This window comes from Danio rerio, chromosome 10 (genome assembly GCF_052040795.2).
Source record: "Danio rerio strain M-AB ecotype USA chromosome 10, GRCz13ab, whole genome shotgun sequence".
Taxonomy (NCBI): domain Eukaryota; kingdom Metazoa; phylum Chordata; class Actinopteri; order Cypriniformes; family Danionidae; genus Danio; species Danio rerio.
Window position 1 is genome coordinate 16505001 of NC_141030.1, and position 27843 is coordinate 16532843.

At 32.1% G+C, this 27843-nt stretch overlaps 1 protein-coding gene and 1 long non-coding RNA gene across 10 annotated transcripts in view; one reads left to right on the forward strand and one right to left on the reverse strand.

Moving 5' to 3' along the window:
• The first annotated feature begins 2090 nt into the window (after positions 1 to 2090).
• The window catches only part of katnal2 (katanin p60 subunit A-like 2), a 32172-nt gene continuing 6419 nt past the window's right edge, over positions 2091 to 27843 (forward strand). Inside the window, 14 exon segments of one of the 4 annotated variants that reach the window (NM_001423753.1) lie at positions 2091 to 2337; positions 3541 to 3611; positions 3691 to 3857; positions 4391 to 4427; positions 4535 to 4637; positions 4720 to 4818; positions 7318 to 7392; positions 7691 to 7774; positions 10492 to 10590; positions 22452 to 22515; positions 22655 to 22773; positions 23682 to 23773; positions 25577 to 25687; positions 25765 to 25927. In NM_001423753.1, the coding sequence (NP_001410682.1) occupies positions 2287 to 2337; positions 3541 to 3611; positions 3691 to 3857; positions 4391 to 4427; positions 4535 to 4637; positions 4720 to 4818; positions 7318 to 7392; positions 7691 to 7774; positions 10492 to 10590; positions 22452 to 22515; positions 22655 to 22773; positions 23682 to 23773; positions 25577 to 25687; positions 25765 to 25927 (1335 nt within the window). In that variant the 5' untranslated portion in view covers positions 2091 to 2286. 4 annotated transcript variants of the gene reach the window in all.
• LOC147842007 (uncharacterized) lies at positions 16723 to 21419 on the reverse strand. 6 transcript variants are annotated; one of them, XR_015500899.1, is made up of 7 exons: positions 20290 to 20335; positions 20096 to 20188; positions 19941 to 19996; positions 19335 to 19394; positions 18484 to 18598; positions 18108 to 18219; positions 16723 to 16960 (listed from the first exon to the last, which is right to left on the reverse strand). It is a non-coding gene; the product is annotated as an uncharacterized LOC147842007 (long non-coding RNA). The 6 variants fall into 6 exon arrangements; XR_015500898.1 differs by lacking the exon at positions 20096 to 20188 and having other exon boundaries at positions 19931 to 19996; positions 20290 to 21419; XR_015500897.1 differs by lacking the exon at positions 20096 to 20188 and having other exon boundaries at positions 20290 to 20522.

A 27843-nucleotide genomic window follows, 5' to 3' on the forward strand; every position in this document is an offset into this window, starting at 1 on the left:
AAACTAAAATTTATTATTTAATTTCTTCTTATTGGGATAAAGCTAATAAAGAACATTTATTTTGTAGCAATTGGGAACTTCTTAAATTTGAAATTGATAAATACTGTAGAAATTATTGTAGTCTGTTAGTAAAAACTTGAAAAAATAATGAAGATCAAATTATGGCTATAATATCCGTATTATCACATAAAAATACAGAGGATCTTACCGACACAGAGAGATCTGAATTTATAGATCAGAAACATCTTTTAGAAGATATGTATATAAACAAAAAGCTGAAGGTGCCTTCATAAGGTCTCGTCGAAAATGGCTAGAAGAGGGTGAGCAGAACTCTGCTTATTTTATTTTATTTAATTTTTTTTGGCTTTTAAGCTAAATATTCTATTCAAAAACTACGTATTGACTGGAATATATCTGAAGACTTCCAAACAATTGCTGAATTTTGTGCCAGATTTTACAAAGATTAATACATTTCTAAATTATGTCAGGCATCCGCCACGCATTTTTTTGATTTGTTATTCAACATAAATAAAATCAATTCTGAAGAGAATTTTCTGCGTGATGCACCTATCAGTCTTACTGAAATTGCTGAGACAATTGCTAAACTCAAATCTAATAAATCCCCTGGAACTGATGGGTTGTCTGCAGAAATGTAGCCTATAAATTATTAAAAAAAAAAAAAATGGCTAATTTTTTACACAAAATATTTTTAGAAAGTTTTGAGAATTTAATGCTCCCTCCTACTTTATGTCAGGGACTAACTCTATAGACCCCCTTTTAATAGAAAACTGGCGTCCAATCTCCTTATTGAATACTGACTATAAAATTATTGCCCTAGTCTTAGCAAAAAAGATTAAAATCTATTCTGAATAGTATAATAGATGAGTGCCAATCAGGTTTTATACACCAGAGACATATATATTTAATAATATCCGCTTGATTTAAGATTTATTGGATTATTCTTATTTCCACTGACAGTTTTATTCTTTTTTGGATTATTATAAAGCATTTGATTGCCTAGAACATGATTTTATATTACAGGCCCTGCGTAAACTTGGTTTTGGTAGTCTTTTCTGTAATGGTATTAAAATGCTTTATAATAATGGAAATAGTTCTATTCGGCCTAATAATGGCACTTCACTTAATAATGCCAGTTAGCTGAAGATACTGCGTTGTTTTTAAAAGATGTCTCTCAGATCCAAATTGCTTTAAAGACTCTCTAGTTTTTTACTGATGCTTCTGGCCTTTAGCTTAATATTGATAAGTTTGAGTTGCTTCCGATTAAAAAATGTGCTGTCACCTCTATTTATATATTCCTGTCAAAGAGAACGTAAAATATTTAGGAATTAAAATATTAAAAGACGTAAAACTAAGATATAATGAAAACTTTGACCCTATATTAGAAAAAACTAAAAAAAAACTCCAAAAAAAATTAAGGTTTAGTTACTAAGAGCTTTATCTTTAAAAGGTAGGACTTTACTTACAAAAGCTAAAGGCATCTCTAGGTTATCTATGCGGCTCATTCTTTATCTGTAGATAAACCGACCTGTGATTGATGTAATGCTGTTTAAATTTCTTTGGAAGAATAAAACGCACTATGTTAGAAAATCAGTTTTTTTTTTTATTCCTATTATAAGGGCGGCTTAAACTTAGGTAGATTTTGATTCACTTAATAATACCTTAAAAATAAATAGGCTTAAACGCTTTCTCCACAATCAATCTTCTATTTAATTTAATTTATATGTTTCACAATAGTGGCAAGTAATTTTCTTGAATTTTAACAAACTCGATTTGGAAAAAAAAATCTACATTTAAATGGAAGTAGGTAAATTGACAAAAAAAAAAAAAAGAAAAATATAGCTTCGCTGCTGGCTAGAATGCGCATCAAAAAGCTTTGAATTTCTAATTAAAATATTTTAAAATGTACGTGCTTCTTTCATATTTAATATATTCAATCGTTATTTTATATAGGCTATTTAATGCATTATAACGTTAAACGTTTATTTTGTACTAGTATTTTAAAATTTTTGCTTTTACCGTGTATTTATAATCAATTAAATGCACACTTGCTGTTTTTTATTTATTTACTATTATTTTTTTTATGAAGTAATTAACGTTTACTTGATTCTAAATGTGTTTGTTATGTATGTCATTTTGCGTATTTCTTCCCGTTTGCGATCAAGTCAGTCACCGAGGACTAACACACATGCGCTGGTGGTCCATCCAAGCCACAGCGTGCTCCTGTCAGGTGTGAGTGTGTGCGTCTTGGTCTTGATTCATAATACCATGGATCTCTCTTATCAAGCCATCAGAACTGCGAATCAAGCCAGAGAGGCGGTGAGTTCTTAAGTCAAGCCGTTGTATTTTTCTTAAACTTTGCTCTATATGATTTTACACCAAACAAACCGGCTAACTTGTAACATGATATAACGATAACGTACTAAAACATTAGACTCCGTACAAACACAAACTACTATGGTGAGAGAAACGGGGTAACGAATGAAGTCGAGTTTTTTTTTTTTCATTTTTGGAGAATATTATTGACAATTAGCAACTAGCTACTCGTGTTTACATCTATTTTGTGTCCATAGCAACCTGACACGCTTTTCTTCACATTTACCAGAATATAAGATTTGGCGCCATCTGTCGAATATACGTCGTAATGTATTTAACAATCAAATTGTACTTTTACACCAACTATGTATGTAATAACGAATAAAATTAACATTTACATAGTTTATATATAACACTTTGTTGATGAATATTACAGCATATAGCTTAAGTAAACTAAAAAGTAGGGCCAGACAGAATCTGCAGATATTTTTTGGTATTTCTGCTGAGAACTTTGTTAAAAATCTGTGGATTTAGCGGGATGATTTTGGGAGAATCATGACTAAAAGCTTAATATATTACATAAAAAATAATAGCTTTTTAAGTTTTATTTAATGTTTACAATGCAGATCCAATTTAATGTATTTTGTAAAGAAAGCAAGGCTCTTAAATAATATATCTACTAAAAGACAGAAATATTACTTTAAAAACTTTATTGTAAATAAATCATAAACATATTTATATTAGCCAATAATCAGGCTGAAATTAATTTAAAAACTCAATAAACATAAATTCACACACAACTAAATAAATAGACTCAATGATGGGCTAAAAATCTGTATAATTCTGCACGCACAGATTTCATGTGGGCCTACTCATAAGTTAATAAATAATGTACTTCAGTTTTTACTACAGTAAATAAAAGTAGTACAGTACTGGATACATGGCTATATTAGTTGATATATTACCACAGCAACCTAAGTACTTTAAATCATTAATTCATTTATTCATTCATTCATGAAAGTATTTATTTACTATAAATTACTATACTTTTTTAATATGCAAAAAACCATATTACAGGTAACTGTTAATGTTAAGTTACAAATGAATTTGTGACAGATTTACTGTTAGTTTTTTTTTTTTTTTTTTTTTTTTTTAGGTAATTTCACTTAAAATACTTTTTAGTTTACTGTTTTTTTTCCTTTTTAGGATGAACTCAGAACAGAAACACGCCGGAGAAATTTGCTTGTTTTGATTTATCATCATTTAATGGAGGAGGGGTGAGATTTTTTTTCAAAAATATTTTCTTAAAATTGTATATACTTTTTACTTACTTTAATTTCTTTTTTGATCTCATAGGTATATGGATTCAGCGAAGGCCTTAGAAAAAGAAAACAGTTTTGGTTTATGCCGTTTTGAAGTGTGTGATAATGTTGACCTGGAGACAGTTCTTATGGAGTATGAAAGTTATTACTTCATAAAGTTTCAGAAATATCCAAAACTAACAAAGAAACTGGCAGAACAAGGTGAGATGGTATTTATGTATTTATTTAGGCATTAATTAATTAAATATTTTGTTTATTATAATTGTTATTATTTTTTTGCTTGTAACATTATACAAATGTTAGTATTTTAAAAAGTTGCCTTTTGAAAATTATCCAGTTTTACTGCAAATAAAACTAAAGCTTTGTTATCAAACCATGGTGACCACAAAAATAAATAAATAAAAATCCCACACTTTTACTATAATAAAACTAATATTTTAACAAAGTTGTAATTTAGAACATTTTAATAAATTTGTTTGTTTTCCAGAAGACTCCAGTTTATCAGAATGACAAATGTTTTCATTTCTTGTGATTGAAAATCTGTTTTTTGACCAAATATTGATTTCTTAACTGTAATAAATGTAAATAAATAAATAATTTATTATATTGCTAGATTGATTGACATTTCCAAGATTTTTTTTTGCTTGAATGTTACGATTCTCTAAGTAATATTTAATGTAATAATACCATTAATTCAATAAGTCATTATTTAGAGTTCTGTTTTTTCTTTTAAGGAGAGAGTCGTCGTATAAAGAGTTGTGGTAAAAGAAGGTAAATTTAGAATTTTTCTCACAAAGGCATTCAAAGACAATTTTTATTCCTCTTTTTTTTAACATGATTTATTATTTATCATTATGTCTTTTTGTGTACGTATTCAGTCACACGCTCCCAAGAATCAACTCCATCCAGCGACCTTCATCCAGAAATACTGTAAAGAAGTCTGAATCCAAACTAACAGGAAGAGACTTTAGTAAATCCAGTGTAAGTCACCAAAATTCTAAGACACATCATGTTTTGATGTCCTGTATAATTGTTTAAGAGTCCCTTTGTTTGGTTTGTGCAGGACGGGGACCGGCTGACGTCTGCGGACACATTAGGCTTTGGTCTGAATGTGTCTCCTATCATCAGGAACGGGGCAGAAGAGGGAACACACATGAGAAAGGTCATAATTCTCTTTTAAAGAGAGACACTGCAGGCAAAACTGATTTGAGATTTTTGGCTTTTAGCCTTTTCATAATAAGTTATAAGACTTATAAGTTTCATAAGGTTTAAATTTCAAAAGACTAATGTAAAAAACAACAACATACAAAATACACTGTGTTATTGTCTGTCGATATAAATTGCAATCCATATCTTTAAAAGGCTTTTTTTTTTTTTCAAAATGAGCTCTGAATCTATTCATCAGCAACATATTAGTGATTTGTTAATACATAACTTTCCTCAATGTACAACATTTTATTTGATTAAAAAGAAGACATTTTAAATGAATAATTGCTTTCAAAATCAAAGTCTGTATTTACATAATTTAATGTGTATATTTTTCTGTGTATAGTTTATTATCTATATACACCATTTATGTACATGTACATGTATATGTACAGTTTAAGAATTATTAGCCCCCATTTTTACAGTATGTCTGAAAATATTTTTTCTTCTGGAGAAAGGCTTTTTTGTTTTATTTTGGCTAGAATAAAAGCAGTTTTTAATATTTTAAAAACCATTTAAGGTCAAAAGTATTAGCCCATTTAAGGCATTTTTTTTCGATAGTCTACAGAACAAACAAATATACAATCAATTGTCTAATTACCCTGACCTGCCTAGTTAACCTAATTAACCTAGTTAAGCCTTAAAATGTCACTTTAGGCTGTATAGAAATCTTGAAAAATATCTAGTCAAATACAATGTACTGTCATCATGGCAAAGATAAAATAAATCTGTTATTAGAAATGAGTTATTAAAATTATTATGTTTAGAAATGTGTTGACAAAATCTTCTTTCCGTTAAACAGAAATTGGGGAAAAATAAACAGGGGACTAATAATTTTGACTTCAACTGTACATATAGATTATGTTTGTATTTCTATATAAAATGATTTAATAATATATGCAATGATTATGTATAAATAATTTTTTTATTATAAAACAAGAGTAAGCTTTATTATCAAACCATGGTACACACAAAATAATAAATAAATATAAAATACATTTAATGTTGTTTATTTTAATATTTATTTAAAATAAAAAAAATAGTAATTTAGAAAATTTTTACATATGTTTGTTTATCATAATAACAAATGTTATAAAAATATATTAATATGAATTTGTATGTAAAGATTTTGAACCCATGTTTGTGCATTTATATACAGTTGAAGTCAGAATTATTAGCCCCTTTGATTTTGTTTTTTGGATTTTTTTAATACTTCCCAAATTATGTTTAACAGAGCAAAGAAATTTTGACTGTATGTCTGATAATATTTTTTCTTCTGAAGAAAGTCTTATTTGTTTTATTTCGGCTAGAATAAAAAATAAATAAATTTTAAGGTCAAAATTATTAGTCTCTTTAAGCTATATATATTTTTAATAGTCTACAGAATAAACCATCATTATACTTGCCTAATTACCCAAACCTGCCTAGTTAACCTAAATAACCTAGTTAAGCCGTTAAATGTCACTTTAAGCTGTAAAAAAGTCTTGAAAAATATCTAGTCAAATATCATTTACTGTCATCATGGCAAAGATAAAATAAATCAGTTATTAGAAATGAGTTATTAAAACTGTTATGTTTAGAAATGTGTTAAACAAATATTCTCTCAGTTAAACAGAAATTGGGGACTAATAATTCAAGGGGGGGCTAATAATTCTGACTTCAACTTTATATATATATATATATATATATATATATATATATATATATATACAGTGCTTAGCATATATAAGCGCATCCCTCACAAACTCGTATTTGTAATAAGAAGCTAAACAATATTATATTTGTGCATACATTAGATTAGTTTGTACTGAAGTAAATATAAATTTAAAAAGAGGAAACATCAAGAGAAGCAAAAAAATGGGGAAAAAAGTTGTTGAAAATTTGTTTGTTTTAATTTTTGCAATATTTTGCTTGAATTTAATTGTATAATCTTTCACTGCCTATATTTACTGAGAAATATATAAAAAATTGTATTTTCAAAATGGGATGTACTCAGTTATGATGAGCACTGTACACAATAAATAAACACAGTACACACACATTTAAAAACTAGATTTGTTTTTCTTTTTTCTGGCTGGTTATTGTTTCGTTGGTTCATATTTTGTTCAGTATTGCAGTGAGAAAACTAGATTACTAAAATACACTCTGGAAAAACATTTCACTGTAATGTGTGGAAAAAGAAACGAGAATTTTGAGCCTGATTTCATCCAGTGTTTAAGTTTTTGTGCAAGAATTGTATGCTAATTAGTCCATATTTAAATACCCAAATAAAGTCTTTATTTTGCATTTCAATGCAAAACATTTTCAAAACCTTAAAAAAACTATTTTAATGTCATCATTCAACTGAGGAATTATGGAGATTAGTTACATTTTTACCCTATTTATACAAACTGTCTATGTTAAAGATGAAAGCTCACCCATGCGGAATTGAAACCCCTATGATCTTCTTCATCAGATCGATTACAGGAATCTGATTCAAGATGCAGTTAGAGGTGCTGCTAATGACACATTGCACAATGCAGATTTTACGGTAGGTAACTTTACAGTAATATAGTAATTTTAAAAAAGTATCACACTGCTGAGAGTAATATTTAAGTGAATGTATAAATAAATGCAAAGCTAAACATTAAATATTGTGGTTGGTGCTAATAGCCTAGTGGTCTCATCCCCCTCTCTTTACTTCCTGTCAATATACTGATTTCTCATAATAAAAAAAAACAGCAAAAAACAATAAAATCATTCTAAATCTACACAAATTCAACCCTTAAGTCTATATTGGTTGAATATTGAGTTCATGTGTTGTTATGTTGTTATCTGTTATATTTAAGGAACAGGAGCGCTTGCTGAAACCAGTTAGTGCCCTCATTGGAATGAACAGCGACATGAAGGAGCTTGCAGCTGTTATAAGCAGAGTAAGTCAAATTTTTTGATCCACGATTTAGTTATTTTGTATATAAGATTTATATATAAGAGTTATTGTATATTGCATATTATATTACACTTTATTATAAACAATGTATTTTTTTTTACTTTGATAAAGAAGGAAATAAGCTAATTTAAGATGTTTTAATTTTGAATTAGCTTTGATAATTTGTGTTTGAAAATGTAGTATTACAAATAAAATAATATATATATATATATATATATATATATATATATATATATATATATATAGTATATTAGAAAATAAATTAAAAACTGTACTTTAAAGAATAAAACGTGTGTATATATATATATATAGTTGAAGTCAAAAATTATTAGCCTCCTGTTTATTTTTTTCCCCAATTTCTGTTTAGCGGAGAGTTGATTTTTTCAACACATATCTAAACATATTAGTATAATAGTTTTAGTAACTCATTTGTAATTACTGATTTCTTTTATCTTTGCCATTATAACAGAACATAATATTTGACTAGATATTTTTCAAGACTCTTCTACAGCTTAAAGTAACATATAAAGGCTTAACTAGATTAATTAGGTTAACTAGGTAGGATAGGGCAATTAGGCAAGTTATTGCATAAAGATGGTTTGTTCTAATAATTTTGACCTTAAAATGTTTTTTTTTTTTTTTTTTAAATCGCTCTTATCCTAGCTGAAATAAAACAAATAAGACGTTCTCCAGAAGAAAAATTATCAGACATACTGTAAAAATTTGCTTGCTCTGTTAAACATTATTTGGTAAGTATTAAGTATTTAAAAGAAAATAAAAAAAAAATCAAAGGGGGCTAATAATTTTGACATCAGCTGTGTGTAAATATTTTTAATCTATTTATTTAAATTTTTTATTAATTAAATAAAAAAATCTATATATTATTATTATTATTATCATAAAACTTTTCTATTAGACTTTTTACTTTTAGTGTTGGAAATAATTGCTATTTTGAATTTTTTTGTTTCTTTGTTTTACAGATTTGAAGCATTTTTAAGCATTTTGTTGTAATTACAGTCAATGCTGGATTTATTATAACTAAATTTAATTTAGTGACTTTAGAATGAGAATTAGAAAGCAGGATGTGTATATTAGCATAATTATTGGGGTATATGCACTCAGACTTTTAGTTTCAGCCAGCCAGCCTCATCGCTTCCGGTGAACTGTTTCCACTTCCATTTTAAATATCACCTTGTTTAAGGTCTGATTATTATTATTATTATTTTTATTATTTTTATTTTTTCAAAATAAGTGTTCTTTACTGCCTGATAGATATATGTTATAAAGTAGGTCTCAGACTGCACAAGAAGCACTGCATTAAATCCCATTTCCCTCACCATGTCTTTAAAACATGGTTCATACGGTCATGGAAAACCTGGAAAAGTCATGGAATTTTGACATGGCATTTTCCAGGCCAGGAAAAGTTTTGGCAAAACAGAAAAACCCACAAAGTTTTGGAAAAGTCATGGAAATTAGTTTACCAAATATTTGTATACTTAAAATAGGGCTGCACGATATTGGAAAAATCTGACATTACCATATTTTGTATTTCTGTGATTATATATTGCGATGTGAATACAATTTCACCTGATGATTTGACAGGTTTATTTGGATGGACTGGGGGGGATTTTGTAAATGAGTGAATCAGGAATAATATATAACAAATAAATTACAAACATAGATTAATAAAATATATTAAAGATAAAAGTGAATTAAAGTTTTCAGGTATTCATTATTCAGGTACAGATATTGAACTATCAACACTACAGTCTTCATTGTATATTATTTAATCTTTATTAAAGTAAAAAAAAAAATAAAAAATAAAAAGTCTTGCGGCCGGATGTTTTAAAATTTGAAATATTGAAATTCACACACAGTCACAGGCCTTATAGGGGCAGTTTACTTAAAGATTAAAATGTACTCTCTATTTACTCACACTTCACTTGTTTCAATACTATAGGACTTATTAAATTATATCCTTTTGTGTGCTCATTAAAAAAAAAAGTAAAGTTTTCTTATTATTTACCATGTATCTGTAGACAATACATGAAACATTACATCATCAAAATGTACTTGAAAGTTCTGGAAAAGTCATGGAATTTTAGTAGAAAATGTGTCTGAACCCTGTTAAAAAGATTGTTTACCCCAGTATTTTCAATGGAGTTTCTGTGCTCGCCTTCTGATCCTGACGGCACTAGCGGTTAAACGTCTTTCATCTCGTTTTACGCTTGACCAACTAAATGAATGCTTAAGTCTATTCAGCTGAATGTATTTTGATTACATTTCAACATTGATGTTGTAAAATAAACCGCATGAAGTTGAAAAAAGTCACATTAATCTTTCACCAGAAGTTTATCGTTGGCTGAAAAACACTAGCTGTGCATATATCCCATATTAATGGACCTAAAAATGTATTTTCCTTCAGTTGATTATATTATCTTGCCCATGTAAAGAATTCCTTCTATTTAGAAATAAAACATGGGGAAATCAGACATATTTCCATTAATGAAAAAAACATATTCTGTCATTAATTCAACACTAGAGAGCAGCACACAGTTTGTTTTATTATATAGTGTGTGTGGCATACCCCACTATCATTGTGTGTGTGCACCGTGTATGTGTGAGCTGAAACATACACAGTGTGAAACATGTCTTATTGAAGCACTCCATTTCATCTTTCTCTCCTGTCTCTCCATAAAGGATATCTATTTACACAACCCCAACGTGCGCTGGGACGACATTATAGGGCTGGAGGCTGCCAAGCGATTAGTCAAAGAAGCTGTCGTCTACCCCATTAAGGTGCTTGGCTGCTAAACACTTTGGTATTTCTCAAGCTGCCGCCTGCTTTCGATTCTGAATACATCTCCACTAAAGGCTACAGGAAAGCCGAGCTCAGGGTTATTTCTTAAGATGACATGAAATCTATACCTGAATACCATCCAATTTGTCCACACACATATCTAGCTCGTATCTGGCCTACAAATCCACAGATCGCTCCTGACAAACTGGTATTTGTCTTCACTGTTGGTGAAGGAGGTTGTTGACAGATTTACCTGGAAATTCTGCTTGCACAAGGTTTTTTTTTTTGCTCTTTTTTGCTTCAAGCACATAAAGTAAGAACTGTGTGATTATGCTGAAAGATATTTTATGGCTTGAGTACTTTTTTGTCAATACGTGGACCTTTTCAGGTAGTGGATAAAGACAAAGTGATGTCTGATGGTTAATTGGTCAGTGAAAATATTACCTTATGTTATTCACCTTAGCGTGAAGAAGAGAAACACTATTGATTATGGATGCTGTTTACTAAAGCAGCTTGCAGAGAGTATTCAGAATCACTCCTATACCCTAAAGTGCACTATTTGAAGGAGCAGCCATTTGTAGTGGTGTCCCAAAGCATTCTAATGTGCACTCAATCAATCCCACAATGCACCGCTGTAATGAGTTTACAACCAATGGACACTCAACAGCTAGAAAATACTCATAATATACTGTAAGGGGCCAGTCACACCAAACATGCTTTTCTTTTCCTAAAAATTTGAGGCACATCGCAAGGCCTTTTTTGCTGACAAGAAAAAAAAAAGGACAGATGCAATGACTGAATCAGTTGCTTATTGTGCGTGAGCATTGCTGTTGATATTAGTTTAATTGTAATAATTAATAATATTGTGTTATTCCAGATTTGTGTAGTCATACAGCTCTAGATAACTCAAAACAGTGACAAACATTAGTCTCTCCTCTATCTTCAACAGTTTCCGTAGTGGTCTTGACAACCCAAACGCTGCTGTCACCTCAACGGAAACTCTGCTTCTGCTTTCATTTGATTGGAGAATGCAGAAGACGTGACTGACGTAGTGCACTTTTTCCTCTCAGAGTTGACTTTTTTCAACTGCAAGCCAGAACGGCAAAAATGCAAGATGCAGCATGCAGTTTAAATGTGAGGCATCCAGGGTGTATAAGCAGTGAGCAAAACACTCGCAGCCTTCAGTAAATCATTCAAAAAAGGCACCTCTCAATGCAAAAAGCACTTTCGATGTGATCGGCCCTTAAAAGTTTGCACCCTGAAAGAAATTTATCATCTGACCAGAAGATGGCATAATTTTCTAAATTAATAATTATTTTATTTTTTAAATACTATTTGTATACTTGACCGACATCAACATACTTTGTTTCATTGATAGACAGCTCACCAAGTGTTAACCAGTGATGTAAAGTAACTAATTACAAATACTCAAATTACTGTAATTGAGTAGTTTTTCTCAAGAATTGTAATTTAATAAGTAGATTTAAAAATGTGGACTTTTACTTTCCTTTGAGTACATTTTAGTGCAGTAATCAGTACTTTTACTCAACTACTTTTCTTCAACCTGCAGTCACTACTTTTTTTTTCTTGTCTATGGGGATTAGGAAAGTCAGTCCTGTGATTCCTGTAAAATCAAATCACACATAGAAGATAAATCGCATCATAATGAACAACCTTAAAATAGGGTTGATCAAAAGAAATAGATTAATGCAATTCAAATATATAATATATGAATTGATGTTTACTTTAAACTTATTATAAATATATATATTTATATTGTTCAATTATAATGATTAAAATATTTTATATATATATATATATATATATATATATATATATATATATATATATATATATATATATATATATATATATATATATATATATATATATATATATATATGTTTAGGCACCATTTTGGCACCGTTACCATTCTAAAAGTATCGATTTAGCACCTGTATTGAAATAACCCCAAACGATACCCAACCCTACCTCAAAACCTGTGCGCTTTATAATTGCAACAAACTGTTTGGAAGCATTAAAAGTGTTCAAGATGTCCAAAATCTTTACATGCATTGACCCAGAGGCTGTTTAGATGCATGTCACTGATGAAAAGATGACAGATGTTTACTGTATGTTGATCGAAATGGCCTTATACATCCAGCAGGCACAAGATGTCAACTTGCTGTCAAAATGAAGTTGTACCCCAGTGCAGTGGGGATGTTGCATTTTGTTTTTTTTGATGCCAGATTTGATGCCAAAATGACATTGACATTGGCTCAACATTAGATTTTGTTCACTTTCCAACACAACCAAATATCAACTTCATTTGATGTTGTTATTGAACAAATAACGTTGTCCTTAGACGCTGGCTAGACATTGATTTTTGATCACCTGACATCACAAACTAAATCTTACCTAATGTTAATGTCTTATGATGTTGTGTGCTTGCTGGCCAATAACTCGATGCACTACAGATTGTTACGTTTAAACACAGATGCACAAATTATGTAAACGTATCAGCTTTTAAAAGCATAATACTCACTACTCGATACTCTTGAGTACCTTTGAAAAGGATACTTTTTACTCATACTTGGAGTAATATTTACAACGGATACTTTTACTCTACTTACACTACATTTTTAGGCAAGTAAGGGTACTTTTACTTGAGTATGATTTTTCAGTACTCTTTCCATCACTGGTGTTATCCCCTTAACTGCCACTGTCCCACCACCTTTTTGCACTTGAATTCTAATCTAATCATGTCAAACTATATATCGCTGGCAGACTATATATCAAACTATATATCATTGGCAGTGGTGTAAAGTAACTAATTACAAATACTCAAATTACTGTAATTGTGTAGTTTTTCTCAGAAATTGTAATTTAAATAAGTAGTTTAAAAAATGTTAACTTTTACCCTCCCTTGAGTACATTTTTAGTGTTGTATTGGTACTTTTACTCCACTACTTTCCTTTAATCTGCAGTCACTACTTTGTTTTTTTCTTGTCTATGGGGATTAGAAAAATCAGTCCGGTGATTCCTGTCCAATCAAATCTCACATAGAAGGTAAATTGCATCATAATGAAGTACCTCAAGACATAGGTGATTTATATTTGCAGCAAACTGTTTGGAAGCATTCAAAGTATCCAAGAAGATGTCAATTTTTTTTTTTTTAAAAGCAATGGACAGAGACTGTTTAGGTGCATGTCACTGATGAAAAGATGACGGATGTTTACTGTATGATGACTGATATGGTCTTAAACACTCAGCAGGCACAAGACGTCAACATTACATCAGATTGACGTTGTACCCTAACATTGTGGGGCGTTGCATTTTGTTGGGAATTGAAAATCAGGTTACCATCAGAACTCAAGATTAGGCCGACATCAATGTCAAACCTAAAACCAACCAAATATTAATGTCTGATGATGATATTACACCCTGACGTTCTGTGGATGTTACCACTGACATCTGTCAGATGTTGGATTTTGGTTGCCATACCTGACAAATAAAATGTCAGTATTTGATGTCAATGTGATGTTGGTTTAAAATGTTGACTCGACATTGGATTTTAGTCACTTTTTAACAACCTAAAATCGACCAAATATCAATGTCATTTCACATTGTTTTTGAACATCAAAGTAACGTGTCCTTAGATGCTGGCTAGACATTAAATTTTGGTCACCTGACATCACAACCTAAATCTAATCTAATATTAACCGTCTTATGACGTTGTGTGCCTGCTAGACAATAACAAAACGCACTACAGAATGTTACGTTTACACACATGTACAAATGACATGTCAACACGTCAGCTTTTTCACAGCGTAATACTCACTTCTCTTAAGTACTTTTGAAAGGTCTACTTTTTACTCATCCTTTGAGTAATACTTACAACAGACACTTTATTTGCATTACATTTTTAGGCAAGTAATGGTACTTTTACTTGAGTATGATTTTTTTCTTTACTCTTTACACCACTGATCATTGAAAATATGGAATACATATTTTGCCACAGTTTTTTAGTTTTTGTTATGTGGAAAAGCAATAGGTTAAAACACATTTACAACCTGTCGAACCATTTACTATTACATTTTGACACCATTATATTGTTATGTAAATATTAAGCAATCATGCTAAACTATATATCATTTGAAAGCTTAAAATGTCTAGTTTGCAACAAGTGTTTTAGCTAGATATTACTGAGCAACCGCTATTTATGAATTTGCAATAAGTATACTCATCAGGGTCGTAAAAATATGACTTTGTTACACCAATCCACGTATAAAATTTTGTTCAGATGTTTTTAGGGGCTAAATTCAAATCAAATGCCACCAACCTGCACATACTACTTTAGAACTGTATGTCTACTTTACAAATATTGTCAAAAGTATGGAAAAATACAGTTTATATTCCTCAAAACATAGGGGGCACTCGAGAGAGACTGGAGGTCATCTAGTGGTGATTATATTACTGCAGTCAAACAAAATCTTACTGAAAGCTAATTTTTTAAAACATCAATTTTAAATTTGGTATATAATTTGTTTAGATATTTAGTTTTTATTTTAAAATGTGCTTTGTAAAATACATATTTTATGTATTATAATAACACACATTTATTGTTTTATAATTTTCATAAACGAAGGCACATAAGGTTTTCACTTCAACTACAATCTGACATCAATCTTCTTTAAAACGAGACCAAGCTTAAATCTGTGCACCAAAGCATTGTAGATTGCCATTCATTTAAGTTGAACATGCCATTTTCATGTCTATGTTCAAAAAGTGGGAGTTACAGTTAAGGGGTTGTTTAAATAACTATTACATGCTCTAGTTGAGTTTAATCCATCTGAAGGATTTATCATTCAGTAAAGACAAACAAAACAGCCTCCCTTCCAGTGCTTAAATTCAGTCACTCTTTTTCATTCAATCTTTTAAGTGTACTACATAGTGAACTAATGTAGAGAAAAGTGATTAATGTTATAGTGTTGGTTTTGGATACAGCCATAGTCATGCAGAGTATTGCTCCAGCCCTAATCAAACACACCTACACAATTTAATCAAGGTCTGAGTGTTAAGCCGCGGTAATACTGCAGTTTTCTCCCCATTGACTTCCACAATTTCCACTTCGACAAGTTTCGCAATGTCACTGCATTCCAAAATTCAAGCTGAAATTCAAGCAAAATGAAAGCTGGTCTAAAATGTCATGTCATATCATTAATAGAAGAGCAAAACATGGTGAACTGTTTGCTTTATTAGTGTCACATCATCTTGTTTTATCCCATCCCTATTCGCAATCGAGAATTTAGTAGAAAACTACAAGCAGGTAATTCCTGTACTAAACTACAGGAGTTTTTTTTTTTATTATTATTTATTTTATTTTATTTTTTTATCAAAGGCTGTGGCTCTTTAGGACTGAACTTGTTTACCCATTCCCCTTGCAGCATGCCTAACAAAATCCTATACAATTGCAAGATACGACAATAGCTACACTCTCGGAAATAAAGGTACGCGAGCTGTCACTGGGGTGGTACCTTTTCAAAAGGTACAAGTTTGTACCTAGAAGGTCCTTATTAATACCTCAAGGGTACATATTAGTACATAAAAAGTACAAAATTGTTCCCCTTAAATTTTTTAAGTACTAATATATACTTTTGAGGTACCAATATGAACCCTTTAAGTACAAATGTGTACCTTTTGAAAAGGTACCAACCCACACTGTAAACGATTTCTTGTTAAATTAACAGTAAGTTACTGGCAACAATTATCCAGTAGCTGCTGTATTTCATAAAACAGTAACATTACTGTAATACTAATTACATTAGTATTACATTTACTGTGAAATGTAATACATCATTTTACTGTTGTTGATTTTTACTGTAACACTAATTACAGTAGTGGTGCACATACTGCAAAACTGAAAACAGTATTTTATTGTACATTTTTACCATGAAGATCTACGGTATTTTAATGTTACTTTCATTATTACTGTATAGTATTTTACAGTTATTAAATGTTATTTTATTTTATTTAATAGTGCTACTTTATAATGGGTAAAAATGTTCAAAAATTGCACAAGTGTTATTTTAACTGTTCAAGACGTACAAGAAAAATAAAGAAACTGAAACTTTAACTTCACAATAAAGGTTTATTGTGTAAACCATGCTAAAACAGTAGCAATAATTCAATATAACAGAGCAACAGAACACTAATAAACAATTGATCATAAAAACCAGTCAACAATTAATGCATCAAAAATTATTACAATTTTAAAAAAGGTGAGAATACTGCTACAAGACAGGAAATGATGAAGGCCAAATGATGTGGAAAGGGACAGTGAAAAAGGGCAGCAACATGATGATGATCCTGCAAAAATAACAAGCAAAATCAATCACTGAAGTAAAAACTAATCATCCCTCAAACCATTTAATTCATTCAGAAACGAAACACTGCACTGCTGTTTAAATATATATATATATATAGTTTGATATATATATATATATATATATATATATATATATATATATATATATATATATATATATATATATATATATATATATATATATCAGTTATATAAAACAGTTTTTTAATTGTTTTTGTTGGTGAAATACAGTTTGTTGTCAATTCACAATTACACTAACGTTAATGGGGAAAAGATCAGCGGGCATTGTTCTTGAAGATCGCTAGTCAGGTGTCCACACAGGTGTGTAAAAAACAAAGTCTCATCTTAACTTAATGTCCGACTCTGTATAGCTTGAATATCTGATTCCATGATCACACTACTAGTGCTTCCACGGATTTAAGAGGGGTGAACACAGTTCATTCTGACTTTAAAAGGCTACATATTTAAAATTAAATAAATAAAATAATCTAATTTAACGTGACTAATGTTAATTAAATACTTTAAGGCTTTTAACATGTATAAATTCATTTCTAACTTACAGACAAGATTGCGTTAGAGAACATGAAAGCTGTGGGTGATTTTAAAAAAAAATAATGCTAATGATAAGTTACTGATATTTGGTTTGCATAAAACAAAGTAATCACTAAGCATTAATTTTTGGCAAATTCTGCAGAGAGGCTCAGCGACACGAGGAAATGTGTTAAAGTTGAGTAGAGAACTAAAGAGCAGTCTAGCCTACTTCATGAAATGTTTGTGGTAATATTCTGCAGTCAATTCATATTACTGTATTTCAATATGCAGCAGTGATGGCATGTCAGCGAGACAAATAAACATTTTATCGAGTCATTTCATACAATTTATTTATTTATTTATTTTTTATTAAAAAAAAGTATACGACAAAAAGTATATTTTAGTATACGAACACCTCTCCAGTGACATTTCCTCAAACTAAATCATCATAACGTTACTGTGCACAGCATCAGTAAAACGTTTAGAATAATTTAAATACTTAATTTTTTAAAACAGTAACTGCTGATTACAAACTAACATTAAAGCTAAGCTTACAGAAATCCTGTATGCATGATAATATAAAGATGTATTACTCACTGATGTCGAAGCACTTCCAGGTCATCAGAGATGTAGACAGGACAGAATATGTGCTATCAAATGAGCTCTTGTGCAGCCTTTGTTGGACATCCAGGTAGTATGTTCACCCACACTGTAAGAAACAAAAACAGAAACAATTTATTAAAATGTGAGGGATAGTAAACATGTTTGGTCTACAGAGAGAAGAAAATGTTTACTTTAAGCATTGATCCTAATGAATCTATTTCTGAACTACATTTAACCTTATCACGGAAACAGCATTTTTGAGATTTTAGACCAGGGGTGCTCAACCTTGTTTGCTTTAAATTAGAATTAAAACAATAAATCTCTATGTCAAATAAAATACTTCAGATCTAAATAAAGCAGGTGTTTTTACCTAAAGGTTCCTTCCCTCCAGTTAGTTTGGCTGCAAATCCCTCCACATCTGTGCTTTATTCGGTTCTTGTCTTAAGAGTAACTGGTGTCGCATTCCAGGTCCATCACAATCTGGGCTAGAAGGACAATATGACAAAAGACAAGACATATATAAATAAAAGTCTCAGAATAAAATATTTAAAGGAATAGTTTACTATTTTGCCACTATTTACTCCACGTGTTTTAAACTAGTTTGAATTTCTGTTAAACACTAAAGCAGATATTTTTAAGAATGTTAGTAACCAGTAACGATTGACATCCATATTTAAACCAAATTTCTTTAAAAAATATGAGTTTGTGTTCAACGGAACAAAATAAATATTTAACTATTTTGAAACCAGTGGAGAATGCCAGAGATGCTATTATTTTCATTTTTGGGTGAACTGTCCCTTCTGTGAACAAGCAGAATCATTATGCCATTGGATTCAGTGATTCTCTTTTACATTTTCCCACTATGAAACGATAGCTTCAACATGCAATCCATGTTAAGACAAAAATGAATAGCATAAAATAACATATTAAACTAAACTTACAGTTTCCAGGCTGTTTGAAAAAAAAAACAAACAAACACATATGCCCAGTAAAATTGCTAATAAACACAAAGACAACAGTTATAGAAAAAAATGTTTGTCTAATATTTACTCAGCACTTGGTAGGCAAATAGCATAGCCGTGGCTGTTTTAAAACCAGATTTTTTATCTTAGGAACTGCTGGAAGAAGAAAAAGAGGTTGTACATGAAACTTCTCACAACAAATCTGTGAACAACTTGACATTTAAAAATCTAATCAAAATGAGGAAGACATCAACATTACCTTGAATAATCAAGTGAGGAGTGATTGGTAGCATCAGTTTTTCAAAATCAATTACTGTAGCTGAAAAACAGATAAATATAATAAGAGTAAAATAAGACTTAACATAAATTAATCTAAATCTATGGTACAACCATACCAATCTGTATGGGGTTAAAATACATTTGTACACAAATCATTCCCTGACCCCATTAATTTCTCTTAGAATAGGACGGATATATATATATATATATATATATATATATATATATATATATATATATATATATATATATATATATATAGTGATAATAACTTTGGCTTATATCTGTGTACTCAGAACGTACACTCACCTCAGGTACACCTGAACACCAAAAATTAAATGTACAATTAATGACACACTATACATCAAGCTCATTAACATTATTGAGAAATAGACAATTAATATGTATTTTGTTAATATTAACTTTAGCTTAAAATAATTCAACTGCATTTAATTTTCAGCTCCATTTAATAAAACAGTTAAGACTCATTTCATTATGAGTTTAGTTTAAATAACTGACTTACAGTTGAAAAATTTTACCATAATGATAGCTTAGTCATAATGACTATGTGAAGACCAGAGCTTACCTTAACGCTAAACGTTTAACTTTTCATGGTGACTTCGCCTTCATCTCAGTGTTGTGCTGAAATAGAGAATTCATTAATGCAGTTACAATAAGTTAAAGTTATGTTTTTTCAGGTAACTTAGCGTATGGTCAAAAACTCACTCAAGATAAACTCACTGTATCTAATACCTCGCAAACACTGCAATGACCGCCTGGCGTCTGTTATTTCTTGTTTAAAATACCATTTGTACAAAACATAAGAACCTACAACTAATGTCACTTGGTTAATTCTTTTAAATTACACACTCAATACACAGAAATATAGACAAAACAATCCTTCAACGGACAGAATTTGACTTTAAAACACTTACCGGGGAAGAATTCGCTGGATGAAAGACGACAGTTGAATTTCAAATTAGGAGAGCCGTTGCCAGCAGGTCGAGTCGTGTCCGTTCGGTTCTATGAATCGGCTCCTTAGTGAACAGTAAAGATTTAAATCCCCCTAAAACCGATTCCTTTTTGTAGATTCATTACTATTTCGTTATACTGTTTGGCCACACGCATTTATACACTAATTATACACTAATTGCATATTACTGAATGTGCTTGTGAACACGTGTGATCAAATAATTTCCGAGCAAACGGTTCAATACGATTCAGAGTCGCTCGAGTGCTGAACCGAACCAGTGCAAACGTGATATTGATTACAATATAGTAACATTGTTTTTTATTCACTTTACCAGCGAAATTATTACATATATCTGACCTTGACAATAAGAATAAAGTTCGTTTGAAGTGTTTTGAGAATTACTTTTTTTTCTCCCAGAATTCATTTCACATCAACAAGCAAATGGTAATGGCGGATAAGAAAGCCCAGCTAATATTATAAATATTGCGTTTAATATGTCACGAAATGAAATTTTAATAGTGTTTCATGCGAGAATGTAGTTCTTACAAACTCAAATCTGTGGTTTATTTATAGATATCATGTGTAAATTTTAAGCGTGCTTTGCCGATAGCGGAGATTCTGACCTCCAGGGTGTCCATCATCACTCATGTATCCGGCGAAACGAGGTTATAATCGGCTAGACATGTGAGACTTGCCCCGGTCTTAGATGGCTTTATAATGAATGTGTTATGTAATTTAGTTTTAACCGTTTTTCATGCGGGAATGTAGTTGTTTTAAACTCAAGTCTGTGGTTTATTTATAGAGATGGTGCATATTTTATAATATTGTTTTGAAAATGCGGAGATGTGACCTCCATGGTGATGACGGGTGCCCAATCCTCATGAATCCGTCTAAAGCAGGCTGGTCATTCTGACATTTAAGCTGACTTTGGTTTCATGAATCAATTACTTTTGTTCCAGTTTACGTTTTGGTTAAGCACAAAGTTATGTTGATTAAAAATGATTTAATATTTTTATGTTAACCTTATAAAATTAAGGTGCAGTACACCCAAAAATGGAAAACCAGGGGACAGTTTTATGCACTGAACAGTCTGAAGAAACTGGTTAGTTTATTTTTCTTCACAAAATACTTTGTCAAAAAATAAAATAAACATAATAATAATAATATAAAGTGTTTGTAGAGTTTTTCATGGTCATTTGCAGTACTGTATTTAGATGCACAGTAACTGATTTTTTCCCCAAATTCATTGTAAAATCTGCAGTGGCATACTGTTAATCATGTTCACAGTATGGAAATGTTGAGAATACATTATCATGCTGTGAAAACAGCAATATATACAGTAACACACTGTGCACAGCTTATACAGTAAACAACTGTTGAGAAATGCAGTATAATACTGTGAAAACAACAGAAATCGTTTACAGTGCAGTGACAGCTCGCGTACCTTTATTTCTGAGGGTGTACTTGCCAGTGTACAAGCAGCCACTCATCCTAATAACCACCATCAACACTCTACAGTAACAACCAACCAGCACCTATTCAGAACAATGTACCTATTTAAAACAAAGATAACGACAGCCTAGAAGTGCTTTAGCAACCACCCCAAGGGACCACATCGAAACCTAGCAAAAGTCACTATCAGTCACTCTGGAGGGTTGAAAAATGGTCATCCCCTACCACCCGGATCCCCCTGTGTCTACCCAGAATTAATATGCATTTCCAGTGATCTACTCACAAGTGATCAGCTGAGATGTAATCTTAGTTTGTACACTTTTGTTGCGTCAAATATGGAAAAAGCCCTCATTGGGTTTATTTTTATATATATAATTATATGTGAATTACACTTTTTTTAAACCCAATATTTGGGTTTGTCCACAAATTAGTGGTTTTAAAGTTTATTACGTGCAGATATGCATCTTTTGTGAGCTTGTGCTTAGATTTTGTTGAGCTACTTTCTTTGTATATTGTAATGTTTTATATCAGGTTTTGCAGGAGTGATCAGTGTGATAGCACTATTATGTGAACTAAACCATGTTAGGAAAAATAATCAAATCAAACACTTAGCAATTTGCAACTACTCAAAATAACTATCAAGCAATACCCTAACAACTCCCTCTTTTACAGTATCCTCAACTGTTCACTGGAATCCTGTCGCCATGGAAGGGCTTGCTCCTGTATGGACCGCCAGGTGACATCTTTCTGTTTCCTATTTGTTCATAGACATTAGTGCAGTATTCAAACGTAAATGTGAATCAATCTAAATATGAAGTCTAAGTCCTTTCCTGTGTGATATAAACTTATTGTGAGGACTGTCTTCTTAAAATCAGGCACTGGAAAAACGATGCTGGCCAAAGCTGTAGCTACAGAGTGTAACACAACTTTTTTCAACATTTCTGCATCCAGTATTGTGAGCAAATGGAGGGGAGACTCTGAGAAGCTGGTTCGGGTCAGGAGACTTCTAGACATTATTTTCAGATTTGTGTTATTAAAAGAGCAGGTTATATATTGGTTTTTCAAAAATATATTTTTTTGCAGTTTGTAACGTAGCTGTCCTGTAATGTAAACAGTCTGCAAAGTGATAAGGTTTCTCTGAATTTACTTCATTATACGAGTCGTTATATGAATTATTTTTTGCCTGCTACTGACCCACCAAGCAATTCTTTTTTATTTAAAAAAAACATAAAAAAAGACATCACAAGATAAAAGTCTTGGCTAAAACAAGGCTAAATTTAGAAATTTGAGTAAAAGAGATATCTAACAATAGTCCAAAACGACAGATTAGTCAGACTTCACATGTGTGGTCACTCATTCTTGCCTATTTAATATGTAGCCTAGTTTTTTAGACTCTTGTTAGACATCTATTAAATTTCCGCTGACACCCCAAATCTAGCCTTGTTTTAGCCAAGATCTTTGGATGTCTTTTAGACACACAAAAAAAAATGCTTGTGGGAATCTACATCAACACAATTAAAATAATATATTTGCATAATCCGTGTCTGCCTGCAAAATACAAACACTATGAAATGTGTGACAACGAATAGAAACAGAATGACCAACTAAAACAGACATCGCCAGTTGACCAATCAAAAAGCTGTCTTTTGGAAGGGAGAGGTTTACAGACCTTAAGTTCTGAATGGATTCAAACTAACTTGAAGGAAATCATAATAAACATATGTTGTAAAATTGCAATGTTTTCTGAGCTTTGGCACATTTAAACCTGTTGTAAGGGACTCCAGCACAATATAAGGACACTTAAATTCCTATATGACCTGCTCTTTGTATATTCAAATGTTTTTTTTCTAAAGGTCGTGTTCAGCAGAACCCTGATTTACCTCAAGTTATGATTCTCCACAGGTTTTGTTTGAGCTGGCAAGATATCACGCCCCATCCACCATTTTCTTGGATGAGCTGGAATCAGTGATGAGCCAGCGAGGGGTTGGCCAAGGGTGAGCATGAGCCAATATCCTTCACTGACATTAATATTACAACATCCTAAACTCAATCCCAGTACACAATCGGATGACAAGGTGCAAGATGTTCAGAGTGTTTTGGGATTTATGTTACATCAGGTCAAATGTAGGGGCTGCGTTCTTTGAAGGATGTAAACATAGATGGAGAAGAATTTTAAAAATGGTAAAAGTTGAACTGAGCTGATGTGCCACTTGTTTTAAGTTCAGCTTATATTAGTGTTTTAGACCCTGCTCCTCTATTAAACTGAAATGTTTTAGAGGATAATGTTTAAAGGAAAAATTGGGGACAGTGTTGCCATATATAGCTGACGTTTTCCAGCCCAAAAACTTTCCAAAACCCACCCAAACTCACAAATAATGGCCAAAATATTAGATTAATATTTAATTCAATTTTAATTTATTTAAATCAGAAATTAGCATAGTTACTTTATTTGTCAGACTTTTTAACCATACAGCAACCAACACCAACAGTCACAGAACCACAATAGTAAAATTACAACATAACTGGATCACATCACAACAGTGCACTTATTGTTCTGTAGATTACACCTATTTACCTATATATTGTAGATTTGTTTTAAGATGAATAGTAAGAAGATTTGAATAGTTTATAAATTCTTTGCATTAAATTTCCTGTAAAAAATAAAATAAAGTATTTTAGATGTTAGTTTTAGTCTGTTAGTTTTAAGTATATCAATTAGCTAGTGCTCCAATGTGTCTCTAGTAAATCTGGTGAAAAGCTTCATGATAAACCGATGCGAGTTGAACTGCAGGCACTGCGTAATGCACGTGCAATCGAATGGGAGTCAGATTTTATACGACTTTCCTTCACCTGCTTGCGAGTGGGCAGTTTGCGTAAATTCAGTAAGAGCACACAGTTACGTTTTGTTAAAAAAATTGTATTTAAAATTTATGTTTCAAAACCACCTAAATTTTGAATAACCGCCTAAATGGCATCACACACCGGATGCGCAGCGTCACGATGCCCACATGACAGTTGAAAGTATCGCACACCAGATGCGCACATTCGCATGCTATTTAAAATGAAAGTAATCAGATGGTACTCTGTGGCATGGCAGAAATATGAACAGTGTCCTGAGTCGTGGCTGTATGTGGCGCCGGTGTGTGTACCCCATTGGAGACCTATAAAATTCTGAAATGCATGACACTGCGTGGTGCTACGCGGCACATTAGCCGAGTGGCGCTTTTGGTGTGTGACAACCTTAAGCCATTATTTACCAGCACAATTAAATTCAAAACCACCCAATCTGGCAATACTTAGGGGATTAAATGAGAGTAACTTTCTTTTAGATCAGGGAAGGTCCTGCAGAGTTTTGCTTAATCCATAATAATATCATAGTTCCTTCTTTGAAATAAAACCTAGAAAACCAATTAAGTCTGACATCTGACCTGTGAAATTATCATAGATTGAACAACTCTGACCTCAACAAATGTGTAATTTTGTCATCACTTTAAAGATGGTGGCTAGTTCTACTTTAGCGAGATTAGTGCAAAGCTACCTTACTGGAAATTATTTCTGGTTGATAAAACCCTTAAATGGATTATATTTTCAACTACTTTATTTAACCATAATTGGCACAGTACCACAATGTTATGAAATATTCACACCTCACGTGGTTAATATACAGGATGGAATGAGGCCTTAAGTGGGACATTTCACAGCTAAAATTCTCAAAGCTAACAGGTTGATGATCCAACCCAAAGTTTTGATAGTTATATCACATAGCTTCATTTTTGTTCTTTCGTGTTGTCTTCAAGAGGTGATCATGAGGGCAGTAGAAGAATGAAAACTGAATTACTTGTTCAGATGGATGGACTGGCTCGATCAAATGATCTTGTATTTGTGCTTGCTGCCTCAAACTTACCTTGGTAAGTAGTGATTATGAGGAAAACATCTTATTTAAATATATGGACTTTTTTAAATAACCATTTAAAACTCTTCTCAGGGAGTTGGACCATGCCATGCTTAGAAGACTGGAGAAACGAATACTGGTGAGTCTCCCATCTGCCCCTGCCAGACAAGCCATGATCAGTCATTGGCTTCCTCCAGTCAGTAACACAGGCGGTGTGGAGCTGCGGACAGAGCTGGATTATGACTCGCTGGCACAGGTAACAAAAACCATAAGACTGAGGTTAATCCACTTCAAAGATGAAAAATCCAACCTCGGGTATAGACAAGCCAGATGTATGGGCAGACAGCTACATGGTACTGGAATAAATGACCATTGCAACAGACTTTTAAAAACACAGCATTCTAAAGATTTCCATTAATTTTCCAAAATGGAGCAGGTCCCCCCTTGCAGCTATAATAGTTTTAGTTCTTCCAAATATTTGTTTTATTCATCTGGTAGAGAGTGAGTAGAAATGGCTTTCCAGGGTGATTTGCATTGGTGGTTGACAGTTTCACATCTGGCCCCCTGTCTTACCAGGGCCTGTGCACCAAACTGTATGGCCACAGTGCATGCAATGAGACAAGAAACATTCTCCCAGCAGCAACCAAATCCACGCATCCAAACAGACAAGACAAGCATGATTCATTACATCACAGAACACATTGTCACAACTCCAGAGCCCAGTAGAACATGCTGTACAACACTCCATCTGACATTTGCCATTAAGTTTTGTGATGTGAAGTTTGCATGCAGCTGCTCAGCTACAGAAACTATTATATAATAATGCTCATAACAATGCCAGTGGAAATACATAGCTACTCAGCTTTAGAATTAGCGAAGCAAAGCTATTTCTGTAGAGAATTTTGTAAAAATCTGCAGATTTATGTGGAAAGATTTTGGGAGTATCATAACTAAAATCTTAATATACGAAATAAAAAATAATATTTTGTTTAACTTTTATTTTACATTTACAATGCAAATCCATCTAGATCTAATTATTTGGTAAACAAATCAAGTTTGCAATACAGGGTGGCCCATTTATATGGATACACCTTAATAAAATGGGAATGGTCGGTGATATTAACGTCCTGTTTGTGGCACATTAATATATGCAAAGAGCTTAAAATGACCAAGAGGCGACACTCTTATGTAATTTTGGAAACAGCCACTAGAGGGCGCGGCACCTATTTTGGAATGAAAACTCCATTAGAACAACAGCATATTATAAGTCTGTAAAATAAACTATTAAAAGTGCTGATGATTGTGATAATAAGTGTTGTATTGTCGTCTTTCGGGTTGTATCTCAGCTTTAATGCGCTTTTTGAATAAATAAATAAAAAACAAAGCAGCTGCTTGCCATCGTGACAGTAATGAGATCCAATGGACGGCCGATCACTTTCACTCCAAAATGGCGGAATCCGGGGCTGTTGCTGGGCGCTGCTGTAGCAATGGAACGTTCTATTGAGTGTCGCCTCTTGGTCATTCTAAGCTCTTTGATATATGTGAGGGGGCAAGCTTTTCAAGATGGTGGTGACCATGGTGGCCATTTTGAAGTTGGCCATCTTGGATCCAACTTTTGTTTTTTCAATAGGAAGAGGGTCATTTGACACATCAAAGTTGATGGGAATTTCACAAGAAAAACAATGGTGTGCTTGGTTTTAACGTCCATTGTGCCCATTGTGTTGGGTTGTCAATGCAACCTTCTTCTCCCACTCTTCACACACTGATAGCAACACTGTAGGAGAAATGCCAGCACAGGCTTCCAATATCTGTAGTTTCAGGGGCTGCACATCTTGTATCTTCACACCATAGACAATTGCCTTCAGATGACCTCAAAGATAAAAGTCTAAGGGGGTCAGTTTGGGACGCCTTGAGGGCCATTCAACTGGCACACGATGACCAATCCACTTTTCGGAAAAATGTTCATCTAGGAATGCTCGGACCTGACACCTTTAATGTGGTGGTGCACCATCTTACTTCAATGCATAAAGAGGGAAACACATCATCATGTATCAATTTCAAATATCCAGTGCCCTTGTGATGAAAACGAGCCCACCAGCTCGTCTTCAAGGGGGAGAAATTATGGCTTAATCACAAAGCACTGTCGTGCAAGGTGATGTTTATTTACAGTGC